Genomic DNA, 20,547 nt, shown 5'->3' with positions numbered 1-20,547 from the left:
AATAATACATACCTTGACGTATTTCCAGTGCTGCGAAAAACACAAAAAAGCAAGAAATCGATGTAATTGCAGTAATGATTTACGTATAATTAATTCAATCGCGTGGGAGGACACGGTGCGTTGGGTACAGCGATTCACTCTTGGTCTTATCATTGATGGTAACGTGTGATTATCATAATTATTGTTACGATAGGAATATGGATCGTACATTCATTTGAATTAATATTTCTTCAAATGATAGATTTTGCGCGAAAAAATTTCATTGGCTTCGTTATTGCAGATCGTTGAGCTACGTTCACTACTCTGGCCTCGGTTTGCGCAGATCGTCCACTTCCGGTATACGTGATGATTCCGCGAACACAGTACAAAGTCCTGCAGCGCGAAGCAACGAAATTGCTATCTAGAACGATTCGCACAACTTGCTGCGTTTTGACCAGAATACGGTAGAGAACAACTGAAGAACAGTTAAAGACTTTGTTCCTCGAAAGAAAGTAGCCCTCATAATATAATTTTTCGGAAAAAAAAGTAAAATGTACAAGTCGACAAATTCGCCAAGATGTAAGCTCATTTACTATTCAATTTAAAAATAATTATAGACTAGAACAGTTAGATAATTGAATAAGTATTATGACGCTTGTAAGATTCTACCTTTTTTACACTTATTCATTAACCAAAGCATAGAATTACTTGATTTTATGAGTAATAACAAATTTTAACGTTCAGAAATTTTCAATTTAAAGATTCTATTATTGAAACGTAATACAATGGGCAGTAAAAAATACAAAAAGGCCAGCGGTACCGACGTATTGCGTTACATAAGCGCCGCGGATTTGTACCGTGAATCAAAGGCATAACACAATCGTGGAGAACGAAATCTAAAAACAGCTGTAAAGAGCTCCTTTCTCCCCCTTTTCGACGCACCCTCTCTTTAGGCTCGCTCCGTGCTCCGGACGTCGCGGCGCGGCGGCGCCCCAAAGAAGTTAAACGCTGCTTCACCTGCCCTACAGCCCCACCTCTACCACCGGGCGGGAGGTGGTAAATCGGGAACGGCACTCTCGAAGAGGGTTTCCGAATAAGGTCAGGCTCGCAAGACCAAACGTGGGCGCGCGAAACCGACCAACCGTGGGTCGATACTGGTAACCGGTAATCGCGCAACGTGTAAATATCGTCGTTATTTTCATGGTACCTATGTCGCGAAATTGGCCATTTCGAGGTTTCGAGATGCCAATGAATCCGAGCTTCCCAAACTCCGCAGGATCTCTCGAAACCACTAAAATGTTTCTTCAACTATAGATTTTTTCAGTCAACCTAAATATATCGAGGCGCCAATAGCTTGAACACTTAGCAAAAGTACATAAATATTGATGAAGGTATTGCTGTGCAAAAATGTTTCAGCTGCACTTGCGTGTCGCAAAGGCGGAGCTAAAGCGGAGTAAAACAATTGGCGAACGCGTAAGTTTGCGATACCTTGACCCTGTCGTATTCGTTGCACTGAGAGAGGCCGCCCGCACCCGATCGCACGTATCAACAATAGAACGTTATGTCGAGTTACAAAGGTGCACGTGATACACGAGCCAACGTGGAAGGCCGCGATCATTAAAACGCCATTCACACGGAGCCGCGCTTCATGTCGCAAGTATTATACTTCAATAATACTTACATTCAACGAGATCGCGACACGTTTCAATGAGAATACAAGACGTGTGCTTTTTTTCTTCATTGAGACAATCTCCCTTGATTGTCAATTTCAGCTGAGGAAAGATCATTTCCAAATTTGTTGACAGAAAACGCAACAAACGCTTTATAGATCTAAGATATTATTTTTTAAATATATATTTTTACACAAGCGAACAATTTTTCGCGAAAGTCTCCTTTGGAATTCCGAATAACTTTTCAAGAATGTTAATATTCAAATTAATTAACCAGAAATAAAAAGATTTAGGCGATTTTTTTCGTTTCTGGGGTAGAAACAATTTTTTCAAGTCTTCGTGGCTGACAATTTTTCTTCCAGAAACCTGATGCTTTTTGAAGAGTTTTGGAGATAATCTCTCAAGTGTTCCATCGAAAAATAATAGAATTCAAATCGATTCTGCCTATTGTCAGAAAGTTGCAACCAATTTAATGTAACAAAAAACCTAAAGCAGTCTTTAACAGATGCCTACTTGTTACATCTAACCGCCGAAACTCTTTGTCTTCAAAACTCATCAAATATTCCGAAACCTTTTGGACAAATATCGGAATTCTGAAAATGAGCTGCCAACTTTACGCAGAGATCATCCCGTTTTATCCTCGACCGACGAAAGAAGCGCCGCAGCGAAAATGAGGCGAGGAATGAGAAACGGTGGGCAGGAAACGGCACGACAGAACGATGCCAGCTTACGATAATTATACGTCGACGACGGGACAACTCCACCCGTATACGGCCGTGATTCGAACCATTCCCGGAGCCGGCGACCCGGTCTGCCTCGCGGCAGTCGCGGCTCGACGTGGCTCGACTGGACTCAACTTCAACTCGAGTCGACTCGGTGCGGCTCCACCGTGACGGATGAATCATTGTCTGTATTAAGTCCTGACTGACATACGCGCGGTGCATACCGCCGAACGAAAGCGGGCACGCGGTTTCTCCGTGTCATGATTTTCTCTCACTTAAGTGTAATTGACGAGTTAATTGAATATTTATGCATATACGTAGCTGCACAAACAGTTTCGTTCGGATGGCGAAAATATGTGCGAACACATCTCTTTCTCGATATAATTAAGCAGTATAATTTTAATTGCAACATTGAATCTCGGTGATCTAAAAATTCGGAAGGCTTGATAAGTCGGTGTCAAAAATGTGATTATCTTACTTCCTACCGTTCGTATGATAAAAAATCCCAAAAGAAATAACAAGAATTACGACAGCATTTTGCGTAATCTGATTAATATAATCCCGCTTATATAAATGAACAATTGAAAATAATCCGCTTACTAATTATTTCAAGAATTCAGTCAACAAAATGTACCGTTAAGCTATATTATTAAATCTTATCAGTAAACTTGCAACGTGGCGATCAATGTAATTCTTTATATAACGGTGTCTTTTTATATCGATTTTATCTGCAACGATCGATCTAGAAAACATTTAGCAAGAACCTTGCATTTAAACAATGATTCATAAGTACGGCTGACACGGAACGGAATTTACGCGATAATAAGACACTTCATACATATTTTATCACCTCGTGGGAAAATGATCCTACCTCGGCGCATCGCCGAAAGCGCGAATGTTCACGGGTTAACGTTTCTCAGCATTGTTCGCGGGGTATGCAAATATTCCCCGCAAAATCCCGACTGCAATGCCTGTCAAATGCAGTCCCTTATGGCGGAGAATTTCTTCCAGCCGTATGGCATAGCTCGCGGTTACTCACGCTCGCGAAGACGTGCAACGCGGCGCGACCGACGGACGGTCCCTTATCGAGAAACGTTTGACCGCGTTCTTATCCCGGACATAGTTACAACGCAGCGTCCGCGGTAGCGTGCCGAGAATCAAAGTTCATCGATATTTTTGTCATCCGCGATTGGTATCTGGCTTTCGCCACTTAACGATAATCTTTATCGGCTGACAACGCGACTCGCGGATATCTTTGCTTCGCGAGAACGACAGGCAGGAAAACAGACCCACGTGTTTGCGTCACATTTTTCTTCCGCGCGGTACATGGCGCAGCGGAACACGCCGGTGAGATTTCGGCCGATCGTTTTGGGAACCGCAGACGGTCCTGGGTCGTGTCATCGATTCGTCGCTCACGATTTTTCTCCGATCGCGTCGCCCACATGTCACGGCTCCGGGGGCCCCGCTGCCTTCTATAGTCGTATACGTTCCTCGCGCGAGCGACAAGGTACTTTCGACCCACGTGCGTGCCACATACGCAACACGGGGGCCGCGCGATATCGGGACCGTAATTGCGCAACGAGAGTTTGCTTATTTTTACGCGGCGATTCGCGCGCACACACGAGAACCGCCTACTTGTTACGGCGTTAAAAGCGGGGAAGAGCGCGCGAGAAGGCGCGACGACGACGAGCCTGGGCTTCGATCCTTTCGAAAGTTCGGAGGGGGACGAAACGGGACGTCGCGCGTCGGGCCCCCCCGTGAGGCCGTTCCACGGAACTCGCATCGCGCGTCGTCCTCTATTGCATATTATTTGCGACGCAAACCTCGATTGCCGCGCTACTAACGCGTTTCCTACTTCCAGCGCGATTTAACGCTTTCGCGATGCCCCCTGGCCATTGTTCGTCGACGATCGTTTTGAATCAACAGCTAGCGTATACTCGCTAGCGTTACGCGCTTGCTGTCTTTCGCACAATTTCGCAGATTTATGTGCTTCGCAGAGTACTCGACGACGAGTATAAATTTGTCTTCCCCGATTGAGTAAAAATAATCCGAATAGAAATAAATTTTCTCTCACGCCGTACCTTCTTCTACAGATAGCGATTTACGCGAATCGTAAATCCTTCGGCACAGGACAATTTACTGCTTTGTGCGTGAAATGACAATCCGCCTCCGTGAGCAATTTACGGAGTTACACGGGCATAGAACGAAGAGCTGGCGAATAGGTAAAACACACCATTATGCGTCATCACGCGCAAATTTGAGACTTGTTTACCGAAAGAATGGAACGTGGAAGTTATAACGATAAGACCAAGGTAAAAGGCCACACCTAAATAACACCCAAATCCGTAACTGGTCTGGGGTGTCCGCTAATCCGAGTCGCTATATGTACATAGCCGGAACGCTCTTTATTCTCCCTTAATTACACGGACTCTGAAAGGGAATATTGATCTGGAGCACCCTCTACTGAGAAAAGGTACGTAGACTTTCTCGTTTCCAAATACTTGCTACAAATTACCAAATATTGCAATTTTTTAATACAAAATTCATATAATCGTCTTGAAATGTCTCCTATATTCATCCTAGATTCCTCCGCTTATTCGCATTTCGCCAATAGAGGAATATACTTCGCATGTATCGGTGCCGTCGAGCTAATTAAGACGATGGCGTGAGTAACGAGATTCGCGCGTGAATGAAGAAAAACGCCGCGGGACAATAAAACTAACGCGAGAGAATCCGAGAAGCAGTCTCACCTTTTTCAAATGCTTGTTCACCCACTTCGTGAAGGTCTTCTTCTGTATAGCGTCTCGTTCGTCTGCGAACACACAAAAAGAGCAGGAATATTAGAAACGTGGATTTTCCTTCGGCGGCTACTGCGTTATGAGGAGCTACACGTAATGCATTATGCACCTGTATTCGTAGTAGCGAATGTAAATATAAAACATCCCTCGTTAATATTAGCGTAATTGTCAACAATTCGTGTCATATTCCATTATCATAATTGCCACTACACTTATGCAAAGAGCTGCAGCCTCGCTCGATGTCACGCTGCACAAACATAGCGCGTTTACTATAGACAAGGCATGTATACTATATATAGGCGGTACGGTACATGTCGCCGCGTCTATTGTCATCGACACGGCAACGATATAGATTACCGTGACAATTGAATTTCGCAATTCGTCGCACTGATATAGGCATAGCGGTTACATTGCCGTATCGCGGCGATGTAACGTTTATGCATACGACTCCTAGCGTGACAGCGAGAGCGTCATGACGCAACGCGCCGCCTGGAAATGGGTCTTTAAGGATGGTCGAGGTCAGTATAACGAAACCAAAGTCGCAGGCAACCGGATCAGGTCAAGTTGGATGAGGTCAAGCAGGTAGACAGGTAGATAGGTAGGCGCGAGCGAGCGAGCGAGCGAGTGGAGGGAAGGTCGGCCGGCTTGGCAAACTGCTCGATCGGTTGGCATGCGAGGCACAAAAATCCGGACAATGGACCGCGTGAATAAAATCCAAGCCCAACTTTACGCAATCCGTAATACGAGGTAGAACTGAAGATGGAATTGTCTCTTATATCGAGCCGTAAATAGAATTACGAAGATCATATAAGATCGAAGAAATATAAGATCAGATTTGGATCTGCTAAATATTTCGTTTCAATCAAATGTTGTCGAACACGCATCCTCGATCCTTCGAGACCTTCCGTTTTGTCACCGACGTGACGCAACGGCCGGGACCGCAAGGACGTCAACGTCAAGTCCCGGGGTTTCTCATGAATTAATGATGTATTTTTGTAACATAATCGTTATTGAAGCATGAATAAGTAATTTTGAATAACATCTCTGACGTCACGGGACAATTCGTATTTTGCGACTAAGCTCGAGATGTCGAAACGCGTACGAGCTAACACTGATGTTAACTATAATAATAGAGATCTTATATATGCATAACTGGAGCACTGATTTCAAGAGCTCGCCATTACGTCGTGTAAATTGAAGGGCGTAAAAAGTAGCGCATATCACGTGAGATTAATTAGACTTAAATGCATAAATCATTTATCAGCGATCGTAATCACGGAGAATTAGCGTAGAAATTCATCGACACTCGTAATTTACTAGCTATGATTTATAACGCATACTTGACACTCCATCATCGTACCCCGTGAAAAGTTAAGCCACTCGAAAGGCGGTATCATCGACCGGTATGTTTAAAAGGTCGGCAAGCCGGCGCGCAGCGCGGCGGCAAGTGTCAGCCTAACGCCAGACGATAATACAAAATAAAAGGTAAAGAAAGAGATATACCCGGGAACACTTCTTTAGATTTAGAAATATCTCGAGTGGCCCGCCCTGTGAACGATCACATTTTCCGAGTGCGCCTGTCGCTCTCGTGAGAGAATCGCTCGGTCAAATATTTTAATGAACGCGCATGACGCGTTCAACGACTCCTGTGTGATACGCGTCGCGAAAATGCTAATGTGTGTAAAGAGAACGTGATGTGATATTGCCCACCTGTAAGATATACATTTAGCAAAATATGTTAAATAAAATATATAAAATAAAATATATATACAAATCTGTATTATACAATATAAAATCTGATGGCTTGCATTATTATAATATACCATTGCACCGTAAAGTCCATTGCACGATGGTCCTAATTTCGAAGATTTTTTCAGAACAGTACAGAGATCTCGCGTGACAAGTATGTGTCAGAAACTTTGTTTAGTATAAATGTGCGGAAAGTTCATTAATGTCTTACACTCACGCACATGCGCGTGGCTTAACGAACTTTGCGGTTTACGCTAAATCGGACATTCCATTCTACTCTGCGAACCGAGCATTTGTTCTTCGTAGATTATCTCGCCTAGTTGTTGGGCCCAACTTTGGCCCAGTTTTAACACCTTGCCAACAATTCAAAGCTGCATTCGAATAACGGTGGCTTAGGCGGTAATTAACGAGTAATACGCAAAAAATTCCGCACTTCGCGACTTGGTTTTTGATGACAAATTTTCTTGTCGTCAAATATTCAAAGTCGAGCTTTCTTTAATTAAAAACTTAGATAAAAGAGCTTCCTAGAACACGCTGCTTTACTCCATTTACTCGTCAATTATCACGCAGACCCTATACTTTTATCTTTTTCGAAAAGATAATGTACGAAACAATTATATGTATTAATCAAGAAAAACACGGAATATCTCTCTTAAAATAAAAAAAAAAGAAATTCTCAATTTCTATTTATATGTATCTACTACTATTATTACTATTATTAATATGTATTTACTATATTAAACAGTAATCAATTTATATTTTCAATATACACTACACTTTGATAATCTTCTTCATATTGTAAGCTTAATTGACATAGTTGAAGATAGGATTGATTGAGAGTAGAAATGATCTAATCCGTTACGTCTCGTGGAACAAGTTTCAGTGTAATCAATCAATTAAATCAGTCATGTTGGTAAAAATAAATATAATTAAAGATCTTTTCAGCAGCAGCATTCCTTGGTATAATAAAATCTCGACAATTCCTCGATTCCTTGATCGTGACTGGTCAAATTAACAACGGAACCACAGATCGCATACGAAACGCAAGGTGTCAATTCCCCAACGTTCGCAACCGACACCTTGGATGTCAGAGAAGAGTCAGTCTGAAACTTGTGATGGGTGGCTTTCGCTCTCTAACAATCATGCCACAGCGACCTATTACCGATCACGAGCTAACGTAATTCCGGAGAATCCAATTTTCCAATGCCATAAACTACGGAGATAGCTTCGCGTGAATTGTCAGTCGTTAATTGGCATGGCCTTAATAGCTCGTCTTCGACAATCTATGCCAATCAATTTCACAATCAAATCTTGAAATTTATTTAATCATGATTCACGAAAAATTACGACACGGAGTGACAAGTTATACGCTATTCAATTAAAATTATTCAAAAAAATAAATGATGAATGCGTTTTTTAAATCTTCTGTACAATAGATTGATTGCTATATAATTAATAATTCAATTATATTTATATTTTAATTACATAATTATAATAAGACTTACTTTTTCAGAAATAAGTATCAATTGTTCGCAACAAAGATAAATATATATTTTATGGCTTTTAAACATTTCAGTACAAAGATATAAGTGCATCGGCAGAAGAAGAGAGGCATGAACTAGTCCCGAAGAAATGCGCATATATTAACGCACGCTTTCTTCAGTAAGTCCTTGTTAACGAATACGAATGCTGGAATGTGGAAGCTCTGAGAACAGTGACTGACATTGCAGGGGCTAAAGATAAACGCGTCAATGAATGTATTCATCGGTATTTATTCTTTTCGGAAATTCTCGACAGTAATTTAAGCGATACCCTCTCGGCATTTAGGATGGTGCCAGATAACACTTATCAAATTATCGACGAATCCAAGAACGGTGAATCGTCAGAATATTTGAATTACAAATTTTACTGATTTATCGCGTACAATTATATCCTGACGTTGATATATGATTCTAACTACAGTGTTTTTAATGAAAATTGTAATAAGATTTATATTTTTCAATATAAGAAGGCATTTTAATTTTAAAATAGAATTTAAAATCCCGTATATTAATTAATTGCGAGCAAGAATTATTTTCTTTCTATCAATTTATTAAAGTTTTAGTCATATTTCTGCCAGTTGATGTACGTTACTCCATTTTCAATGCACGCAATTAAACGTTCGAAGACACCTCTATAGAAGCTACGAAAAAGAATCACCTCACGACTGTGATTGACATCTTCGGCTAAGACATCTCATATACTTTATTCGTGAACAATGACGCGAGCATGTTTTACGATTCCATTATTAATCACCGCGCTCTCAAGTTCCCCGGTGAGCTCGGTGCAAAAGGAGATCGTAATGCGTGGACGAGACACTCTCGATTTCATAATGCGCGTCCTTCGCTCCATCGGCTCCGTTCAAAAGAACCCGAGGAAACGAAGGCGCGAAGGATACGATACGAAAGCAACAACGTCGATAACGACGACGTAACGGCCGCCGCGTCACGGGTTGGATTACCTACTCTCCGCCGGACGCGATGCCGGTAATTACGATTAAATTAGCGATCAATCCCGCGGCGCGCGGCGAACGACACGACGCTGACGTCATTCGTACGAGCCTTCCGGCCGTTTACTTTTGCGCTAAGTGAAAAGCAGCTATAACTGGGCGTATACGAGTCGCAATGCGCAATCCGAGTGGGCAGAGATTATGAAAAGCGACGGGCCATTGTTTATTGTTTGTCTACTTGGCGCAATTGTAAAATGGTGGGCCGCGGACAGTCTCGCGCGCGCGCGTGCAACACCGGATCCGCGTGACTTTGCAAATTCTGAAATTTTTCTCCGGATTCTCTCTCTCGAGGGTGGACGGAAGTTGAGCGGCAATAGTCTGAGCGGACAAACGATGAAAGAGAACCACTACTCTCTCGTTACTTATCTGCCTACTTATGTTATGTATACAGACGATATAGAGTTTGGATATTCCTGCGCGTAGACTACACTCGACTCGACTATACACGCTGCTAAAAAGGTGAGGCGAGGAAAGCGACACTCATAGCTCAAACATTTATCAAACAAACGTCGCGAGCGTAACTCAAACCTTTCAGACGCGTATATCGCGCGTGTTACGAGCGATCGATGGAGCAAATTTAATCGCCAAGTTAGTAAAAACCAACATCACGTCGTGTGTGAGTAAATTTGCAATCTGCAAACTGCAAGCAAACGCATCGCATACTTGGACGTACGGTTGGAAATATTTATGCAAATTTTATGTATAAACGCGGTTATACTGTAATTATTATAAAACAAATATAAATAATATTAATTTTACAGTTAATATCAACTTGGGAAGGATATTGTATTTATATGTTTGTTTTATTATATCGTAAATTGATATTTTACATTTTATGCCGACAGAGGTATCGTCATGAATATTCACTTCAATAGCCAACTTTGAATTATAGTCGTTTATAGGAACCCCGTTCCATAATTATATAGCTGTTTTTGAAGTATCCTCTCTTAAACCGGGCGAGAATGTCGAAATTAGCATGTTGCGAAGGTCGTCGCGTGCTTGGAATAAAAGTTTCAACGATTTAATCCCAAAGACGTTAATTTCACACAAGGAAAACGTCTCTCGTTCCAAATTTATACAAAATCGGTAGTCGGATAAATAGCAAACTGCTTATTTATTTAAAAAGGTATGTAAGGAAAAATAAAAATTTCGATGCACAAAAAAAAACACAAAAAAGACAAAAAGAAAGGAAGAATAAAAACAAGTGAGCTTTCACGAAAAATCTTCCAGCATCCGCATGCCAACTCTCTGCGTCTCTCTCCACCTACCGTGCGCCTCAATGAACATCGCCCAGCAGCCCCAGAAAGCCTGGGTGTTGCCGGCACGGTGTTCCCCGACTTCGCCATTGCATCCCGGACCATCTTCCGGGAATCCGTTCGCATTCTGACCTTTGAATTTGGAGAGCGACTCCTCGTAACCGTGCTGGGAGCGTTGCTCGCGCTGATGCTCGGCGACGGTATCCGCCGGGTCGAAGCCGAGCCGCTCCTTGTAGTAAGCCTGGGTCGACATCCTGTCCTTCTCCGGGCCCCGGGCCGTCCCAGCGAAGTAGAGGGTGCAGGTTTCAACGTTCATGCCCGGCTCACGCGCGAACTATCATGACACACTTCACGACCACGAGAACGCGGAACCGGCACCGGCACCAGCACCGTTCTCCGCCGCCCTGACAACAGCCGGCGGCAGGACTCGATTAGTTCGCTTATTCCGCGTTTAAATCGTATTCACCATTCGACGTTTATGTTCGTTAGAAATCGCGCTTATCTCTCGAGGTGCGCTTGAACACGCTTGTTCTCGTTGGTACCCGGTGACGTGGGTATATTTTTCTCACATTTTTGCAAATTTTCTCTCTCAAAGTTCGCTCTCGAGTCGAAGAAGCTCCTCGGCTTTTCAAGTTCGATCGTTCGTTGAACAGTCTCTCGCGTTTCCTCCGCCTCCGTTTTTATCACCGCGCCGTTCGACAGCGCGGCGGAATGCACGACGCGCGCGAGTATCCCGTGGTATCCGCCGATTATCCGTCGTTGTTTACCACGACGTGCACCAGCTTCGGCTGGAACGCGATCGGTTTTCTCGGGACCCTCCCGTCGTTCGAGGAATCGGCCAAGGATTCCCTCACCTTCGGATTCCAATGTGCCGCGCGGCCGGCGTATGCAAATTGCGAGTCGTTTTATGTCGCCCCCGAACTCTTATAGGATATGGCACTTTGTGAATTCTCGAAAAAAACGCCCGACTCGCCGTCGTGCTTCCCCCGTCAGTGACAACACGAAGATGGAAAACCTGTACAACGATAATGCGCAATGCGCGAATAAGATATTCGAATGTTAAAAGGTTTGATAAGTCATTCTAATAGTAAAACACGCGGCCGGAGAAAGACCTCGACAATTTTACGACCAAAAGTGTCATTTTTGCAAAATTAATCCCAAAATCATACTAGCTACACTCTTGAGTCATGTTTAATTTATTATGCATGAAAGAAATTTTGGTATGTGCGTGAGGGATGAGTGAAAATGAAATTATGGAAAAGTCTGGCAAAGGCGAGCGATTTAGTCTTAGTTCTGTCTCTGGTCACTTCCGAATTTATTGTAAGTTTTACAATTAGTCAAGAGTAATCAGACGCACGTCTGTACGCGAGCAAGTCCGACAGTCAAATCCTCGTTTTCCCGGGCCGGCTGCGCAGAAATAAGGCATACACTTCGGAAAGCCTCTCAAAACGTTTCGAATTATTTAGAACATAAATAACGCTTCGCGATTGTTTATTTCCTGTTTATTATTTGCGTTTTCGTTTCTTATTTTTGTTTTTACCGTTAATATAGCCTGTGTTTTCATATATTTGTACGTTTCTTCTAGGCGGTTGGATATGTGACGATGCAATCGCCGTAAAGTAATTCAAACTGATATGTTAACCATCGAATCGACAGATTGAGGAAAGTGTAGAAAAGCAGTGGAAACAAAGAGTGACGAAGTAAAAATGAAAGAACGATCGATATATTCGGGTTAGATTAGAAATCAGCAGCCTTGATGCACGTCTAACAAAAAGTAAAGAACTTGGAAACTCGATCACGGTTACGCCCGGCCACCAGGTATTATTAACCCACGCGGTACCCATCAAATTTACAATCGATCGTCCGATATATTAGGCTAACGACTAGGATGGGATAACCGCAACAACGGCAATAAAATGTGATTAAATATGATTAACTTGATTTATCTAATCGAACATATCAGTCACCATTTTAACCCGAAAATTTGTAAACTTTGATAGCAAATTTTAATTACATACTTTTTACAAATAAAAAGCTAAATCGCAGAATTTATGAACAATGCTAATAATGTCAGAATTGACGGATAAATTTTATACCAGGACACTGCACTACTTTATACTCGTTTAACAGACTTTTTACTCAATTTCTTCACTTGGTAAAATAAACTCAAACTGTTGGGTATAAACCGGCGGATAATTGTTTCTCTCTTTCCAATTTATAGCACTGTAATGCCTACGACACGCACCTACGGCTCGAGCAGTACCGGTGTTGAAGATCCCGGCTGTGACACACCGAGCGAAAAGCGAAATCGGACGGACAGATGGACGACGGGCGGGATTGGACAGATCGAGCGACCTTTTCAAACTGACGATCCGCGAGGCGCGTGGAGACTGAGCGCCGACGCACACGCCTGGCACCGGCGGAGGCCTTAAGGCGACGATGGAAGCGCGCCTAACCGCGAGATCGAACTCCCCGCATATGGTAAACGGAGAATGGGTACGTGGGTGCCCGTCGTGTGGTCGGTGCGTGTGTCAGGAAGGTCCGTCATGGACCAATTCGCCGACGCGGCGCGCGGCAGCGGGGAGAGCTGTCAGTAGACGCGATTATTGCGCTACCATTTCATAAACATATCACGCGTTTTCTCTCTCCCGCCCTCCCTCCCTCCCTCTCTCCCTCTCAAAATAAAATTTAAAAAGAATCCAGCGAGAAAGAAAAACCAGGACTAAATGCCTAAAGACGATAGGAGTCGCGTGCTTGGAATACGAAAAGTGTGTTGTTGCGACAACGCGAGGCGCGATGCGCATACACGATCGGGTTCGGTCGCGCCGCGTGCGCGATCGGATGCACCGCGCATCGTACGCACATGCATGCACGCCGAAGAAGCCGGTCGTCACTCTCGCCCCGCACGAAATTAGAAACGGAAAGAAAACAGAGTGACGCGGTCGCCACGCGACATGCGGTTGGGTGAGGTCATTCTCTGTGTGACGGTCGTCATTACACGCGAGAACTCGACCCCCCGACTCCCCCCGTCGATATACTTCTCGTCGGCACCGTTATAAATATAATTGCGAGAAAAAAGGTTTAAAAAAAAACTGACTCCTGAAAAACTCGCGACTTCAGAACTCGACGCGAAGGCAATTAGAGTTTTTTCGTCGATGCGTGAATTCGCAGCCTGAATTCGCCGCTCATTTTCGGATTTAAAATCTAACGGTACCTCTTCCGCTCTGAATTCAATTTAAGCTAAACTCGAACCGAGGAGAATGCATCTCTCGCCGCTCGTTGACCCGTGAACGTTACAGCTTTAATTGATCCCGTACCGCATCGGGACGGGACGCCTGATGGACGAGCCCTTGTTAATTCATTAAACGCCGAATGGCCGTACGAGCGGCGACGGTCTCGCTCTTAAATGTCGCCGGGTGCTGAATCATGCGTTCCGAGAAAACTTACTCTCCCGCATCCTTCGAGTACCCGTGCGCCTTATATGAGCATAGTCCGCTCTCGCGGAGCATACGTCATACATACGTCGCGAGGCGTAAAGGTATGCCAAAAACGCGGATGCATCGAGGGACCCGGGACCCATCAATAGGGACACTCACGACCGGCGCTACGTGCGGGAGAGATAACGCGCGAGAGAGACTGTCCGAAGGGACGCGCATTAATATCTCCCGATGCGTTAATATCTAACATCGCGCGCATGACGCGGGGAGAAGCGCGCGCAGACATGTAACCACGGGGTATTAACCGACAAGTTAAATGACGGAGCGAAACCACGCTCGCCTAGCAATCGTCTGCGCGCGGCTATTACTCGCTTATGCGCATACACGAATATTCGCAACGGCTATAGAGTTGGTATCCTCTCCTCGCGTGTCCTCTGCGAGCGAGAACTTTCGCGATACCGATGGCTCCGCAGTTAAAGAGACTGAAAATGGCTGAAAATTACATTCGACAGAAGATTCATGAAAAAAAATCCAAGGGGGAGGAACGTTCCCTCGTGAGAGCGAAGAAGAATCAGCGAAGGAGAGGAAGGCACGCGCGCGCGCGCGCGCGCTCGTATCGCGAGCGGCATAACGCGGGCTACACGGAGGCCGGCTCGGCGGCATTCTTGCGCCAAGTCGCATAACGGGTCCGCAGTCGATCTCGGCCCATTACTCCCGGAGCCCAGCGAGGTTACTCCCTCCGCGATTAACCTTGAAGGGGACTCGGAGAGGCCCGCCGAGACTAATCGAGTCGCGCGTCCCGCACGGATTACGAAAAAGTTACCCACGCGCGTTTATTCGCGCCTTCGATTCCGTGTATTTTCTGCGTACCTACCTATGATCGACACGTATGGATTTTCGTAGGACGTATGGGTCGTTCGGCCGTGGTACCCTTGATAGGGCGTCGGCTCGGACGATCAGTTACACAGTCGCACGGTGAGAGACCGGGCGACGAGAACGATTAAGGTAATGAGAAACCGAGGATCGATTTCAAAGGTAGACAAAGGTGGGCGGGAGGCTGACAGAACAAACAAGTCGCTTCCTGAAGCGCGACTTCGGCAGTTAAACGTGACGAAGCGTGAATAAAAAAAAATTCTATTGTTATTATAATTACATAAGTATATAAGAAAATATTTCTTGTCCCACTCAATCGCAAATTAAAATTTACATTTCACTTCGATCTAACCATCTGTATAAAGGATTGATCTCGAGAAGAGTGCGGAACAATACCTTCGGCGAAGGCGATACCTTCGGTTGTGATCGGCCCTTAAAAGGCGGCGCGAGCCGCGGAGTACGTGGGTTAAGCAGGAGATAACGATACGAAAGTGTTCGCACGGATGTCACGAGCTATACCGAGAGCAGGTTGCGAGTTTCCGCGCGCCGGCGGAGGCGTAATCCGCGCGGACGTGCCTCGCGTTCGATCACAATGCAATCGCCACCGACGTCAAGCAGCAACATGGATGGAATCACGTTTATTCTTGCCACGAAGTACCAGCTAACAAGTGTACAAATAAAGGGTGACCGGCAAACCGTGAGAATTAGCGACGAAGAAGTGCAGCCGCGGGCAAACTCGCGAGATTCTTCACGATCGAGATCGTCACTTTTCTACACCTTTCTTCAGCACCGAGAGGAAGACTACTAAACTGACCCCACATGTTTTACTGTTCATTATCCCGAGATATTCCCTGAATAGAATCGTTTTCGCTGCCAAACGATACGAGTAAAATTCCTGTTATTGTGAAAAGTGAATTCTACCTGCTGCCCCTGCTTGGCGCAACCAAGAATGGCGTTTAGGTCAGTGGAATCTAGTCTCGAGAGGAAGGGACCGGTTAGCGCGTGTATTAAGCCCGAAATCGAATGGGGCCCCACCTGTATTTGTCTAGACGTGTTCGCCCACAATCGAATCATCGCACCTCTCACTATGTTTACTGACGACACAATCCGCGAATTCGTCTTCGCCGGTTGACCATAAAAGGATATTTTGTCGTTGCAGTCTTTTTCAATATTGTCTTACTCCTTTTGCTATATAGTATCGTTTACCAGGAGACGATGAGTTCACCATCGCTCGCCAAGGGGCAACCGAGGGAACAAGCGAGAATGATTTCATCGAGCACAATCGTTCGCGAGAACGCGAGACGTCATTTACGATAATTCGGCGTAAAGCGTCGCGGTGTATTAAAAAAGCATTAAACTTGCTGCAGATAGAATAACAGAAAGGAAAAGCGAGCCTCTCGAGACATTAATGAGGAAGAATGAGATTTGTCGATGAGTAATTCCACTACAAGAGGAATAATAATGATAGCGCAGGAAACAGTTTTTATACACATATAGCTTCAAACGAATTTAAACAGTCCCTCTTCACAAATTGACACGAATAAAATCAGTCTTTGATTTTAAATAAAAGATATATTGATCGATCAAGTATTGATCTTAGCAGCGCGAAACAAGCTATTTACGTCTTCGGTTGATATTACGTACTCTCGAAACTCATTATAATTTCCACGGTTGAGTACCGTAGAGAATAATTTAGATTCAAGAATCACGATTATTTATGTACTCTGTGATCTTTGTCGAGTAAATTTGCCGAGCGAATTAACGGCGGGTTAACTGCACTAGGCAGCGCCAATTCGAGTAAAAGTTTCGCGATCCAACCAAATTAAGAAGTCGCGCACGAGAAGCCGGCGCGTGAGTAAACGCGTTTATATGTGCTCCCGTGCACGTCCTCCGCCTCGACCAGTTTTGTCATGCGGCTTGTCGACTCGCGCTTGCTCCTCGCTCTCGGTGTCTATTACATAATCGTCGCGTTCGATAAAAACGACTTTCTTCTTATCCCACAACTGGGACTGTGTCTGTCTCTCTTGGCGCGCGACGTCCGGGAAAACCGTTCAAACGGCACGACATGTCTTCTGAACTGTCGACGAGAAGAACGAGCCCGTTAGCGATGAAATTTCAAGTATTTCCGACGATGACTGAGTATTTCTCTAACGTTATCTTGGAGACCGGCGTGTTTGCGCCGCTTATTAAATATACTAGGCAAATTACCCGTGGTGTTTTTACCTCGCGCGATATCTGCCATCTTGTATTTATCCGGCTCAGGCGTATCGATAATGACAGATAAACACGCAACGCTTAACCGGTAGGCGCCGATGTGACGCCATTGTTGATCCTTCAGTAGTAAAAAATTTACGTTTACTTAATATATACACCTTTGAAGTAGTATTAAAATTTCTGACGGCGTTGCGATCGATTCTTTTGAAAATTTTAGGAAAGTCTAGTTACATAGGTGAATTAATTAATTAATTAAACTTATGCGCGTAAACAAAGTTTCCATGAAAATAAAATATTTAAATGGTTCGAGGATAAAATGATAAAATAATATTGTTGTTTTTAAACACATCATTTCCTTCATAGTTAAAATCTATCGTGCGATAAAATCTATGTGTCACGACATATACATATGTACGATGTGTAAACCATGTAGCAATTTAAAAGTCTACATCACGATTCCGATGTCAATGAAACATTTCCAGGTACATCGAGCACGCACGAGCAATAATGATAAACGAGTGGAAAAGTCGCCATACGAGAAAAGAGGTATTGGTATCGAACATATTATCGATCGAGAGAGAATGAGAAAGCAGAAGGGTGGAGGGAGTGTCGGAACTGCCGTGATTACGAGGCGTATGACTCAAACAGACGCTTGGCCAATGTTGCCAAGCCGTTCGGGATATTTTTGTGATTAAATGTAGTTCGATGGCCAGTCAAATATGGTCCCGCAAATGACAAACAAAATTAAAGATCAAAATTGAAATAATAACGTATCTTGATAAATATAGTTTATTTTATTTTATTTTTCGCGGAAAAAAACGTATTTGACCGCAAATGTATTTTTATCGAATAACCATGGAGATTGGTACCTTCGTATTATTAGTGCCAGACTTCGAACTTAATCGAACCAATACAAAACTCGATACTGCAGTGTCAATCAATTTATCAATAGTACATGCAATAAAGAGTCTCGGATTTGATTAGATTCGCACAACTATTATAATTCGCGCGGTGCACGTCGGTTTCAGCCTTGCTTTCTCTCTCGGCGCACGAGGACGATTCTCTCACCGCGCTTGTTATGATTTAACTTTGACATAATAAATAAAGAAGGACATGGACGATGGATATCGCGATTCGACAATTATCACGTAGACAGCTGGACATACGTTTGGCCAACCTTAGTCTAGGGGATCAAATATCCTACAATACTTGATATATCGTTAAAAACTCGCGGTTTTCTCCGTACACGTGTCAATCACGATCAGAATCCTCGCGCCGTTACGGAGTCGTCGCAATGACGGCATGCCTGAGATACCGTAAAACGCCCATATCGCGTTTATCGCTGCTGATAACGTGAACGTACGGTCGATTCGCTCTAAGCTCAGAAAACGTTAGCGTTTTATATCGCGTCCGGGCCGTCCGGTGAACGGCATCGCGAGGATTCTGCGTCGTCGTTATCGTCGGCTCTGGGCCGCTAGGCTGTTACCTACTAGACTAGAATAATGTCACTGACACCCGCGTACGAGGCAACACACCGAGGCTTGGAAAACGCGAACGAGCCAACCGCGCTGCTCGCTCCGCTCTCCGCGTCGTTCGGCGCCCGCGCACAGTTCACTACTCCTCGTGTTGCGGAGGAAACACGCGCGACACGACGACGACCGGGCGCTTCGAAACGTGGCACTGCAGATTCTTCTCTCTCCTTCTCACGGAGCCGCATACGAACGTGTATAAGTATGTATATACCGAGCGCCGACGACGACGACGACGACGACGGCGGCGGCAGCGGCGCGTTGACGAAGTCGCCGAGTATCCGGAGCGGAGCGGAGAGTCGCGTCGCGAGCCAGGTGCTGGAGCGACAAGGAGCGAACGGGATAGATGGAGAAAGAGATAGAGCCAGGCGCAAGGACGGAGACGGCAGCGACGAGGAGCGGACAGGGACACGCGTTGAAGTGGGAGAGAAAGAGAGAGAGAGACTCGGAGAGAGGGTACAGAGGCAGAAAGACGGAAGGATAGAGAAGGGAGGCAGAGAGAGAAAGAAAGAAGTAGAAAGAGAGAGAAAGAGAGAGAAGAGAGCGCACTGAGAATTGGAGAGGACGCGGTGTGTCGCTCCGCCGTGCAGGCCACGTCGCCTCGGAACGCAGACTGCCGACGCCTGGACAACTGCCGCCCACCCGGCGGCCGGCTCTCCCCCGAGAGAGAAAGAGAGAGAAGAAAAAGAGAGAGAGAGAGATCCAAGAAACGGGCCTGTTCCCCTCTGCCTTCCTCACCGCACCGACAACCGTTCTCACCGCTCTCCCTCCAGCCGTCGACCCATCGGCTTCCCCGATCGCGATCCTGCTCGCTCGCTCCTGCGGAAGACGAAGGAGCGCGACCCGATGGAAAGGAGGGAGTGTAAAACATAGACCAAAAGAGAGGGAGAAGAGAATCAGGATGAAGGGTGAGAGAGGACGAGGAACACACCTCCTCACACCGATATCGCGCCGTAGAGGATAGGCTACACGCCGAAGGAGCCAGTAAGGCAGGTCACGGACCGGCAGGGGTATACATATATACGAGGTGTGAGTTTACGGAAGTAGATTTTTGTTCATACGTTCCCTTGTTCCTTTCTTCGCCGGGCCGGGATATTATTGTATATTATTGTATTTTCTCGCCTGATTACAAGAACGATAACGGAGCGGATTTCAATTAGTCTTAGATCGCGATTTCTTATCTACGTTCTTATTCGTACATTTTTGATAAAGTTATCACGGCGTCAATTCATGCGGGAAGACGTGCGAAAAGTGTTCGAATGCGCTTCGTCGAACGGTATTCGTCGGGAGAGCAGTCGTATTTGTATCATAACGGGCGTCATCATTGAGGCATTCACGCCCGATTATTTGGACTCTAACGACGCTCTAGAGTTCGATCCGGAGAAGCACTCGTGATCAAGTGGAAGACACCGTAGGGCCACCACTACTATTTAGAGCACCGGCAATCTTTCAGATACCCCACCCAGAAGCGCGTACCCAGACTGGGCGAATCGAACGAGAGAAAGAGAGAGAGAGAGTTCTGGTCAAATATTCTCGGTGGGGTCACGCGTTATTTCTCGCAGCCACGTAACCCTCGGCAATATGCGTGCCTAGGGATGCTTAAATTGATCAGCCATTCGTACTTTAATCCAACGCGGCATGTATAGTTATAATCGCAATATGAAAGATAAATTGCTCTACCAGGAAAATTCACATACTAATCTTTCATTCCAAATTAACTCGAGGAAGGAACTTTATACTGGCTTTTATCTTAATTAATGTTATTATCATTA

The 20,547-nt window shown here is 44.9% G+C and overlaps 2 protein-coding genes across 32 annotated transcripts in view; one reads left to right on the top strand and one right to left on the bottom strand.

The window, feature by feature from the left end:
- Positions 1 to 20,547, bottom strand: part of Shot (dystonin-like protein short stop) — a 100,280-nt gene that overhangs the window by 68,040 nt on the left and 11,693 nt on the right. For 18 of the 31 annotated variants that reach the window (XM_071790270.1, XM_071790280.1, XM_071790290.1 and 15 more), the window contains exons 1-4: positions 18,737 to 19,193; positions 10,855 to 11,737; positions 5,122 to 5,183; positions 13 to 30 (exon numbers count right to left, since the gene is read on the bottom strand). In XM_071790270.1, coding sequence (XP_071646371.1) covers positions 13 to 30; positions 5,122 to 5,183; positions 10,855 to 11,038 — 264 coding nt within the window. In that variant the 5' untranslated portion in view covers positions 11,039 to 11,737; positions 18,737 to 19,193. Of the gene's footprint in view, positions 1 to 12; positions 31 to 5,121; positions 5,184 to 10,854; positions 11,738 to 12,967; positions 13,111 to 18,736; positions 19,194 to 20,547 lie in introns of those variants that run through there. The other 13 variants (XM_071790276.1, XM_071790279.1, XM_071790287.1 and 10 more) reach the window with 4 other exon arrangements.
- LOC139820201 (venom serine protease 34) overlaps positions 13,206 to 20,547 on the top strand; it is a 32,868-nt gene continuing 25,526 nt past the window's right edge. The window contains exon 1 of the mRNA XM_071790311.1: positions 13,206 to 13,218. Within this exon, the coding sequence (XP_071646412.1) occupies positions 13,215 to 13,218 (4 nt within the window). The 5' untranslated portion in view covers positions 13,206 to 13,214. The remainder of the gene's footprint in view (positions 13,219 to 20,547) is intronic.

This window comes from Temnothorax longispinosus, chromosome 10 (genome assembly GCF_030848805.1).
Source record: "Temnothorax longispinosus isolate EJ_2023e chromosome 10, Tlon_JGU_v1, whole genome shotgun sequence".
NCBI lineage: Eukaryota > Metazoa > Arthropoda > Insecta > Hymenoptera > Formicidae > Temnothorax > Temnothorax longispinosus.
This window is presented reverse-complemented; position numbering and strand designations above follow the sequence as displayed.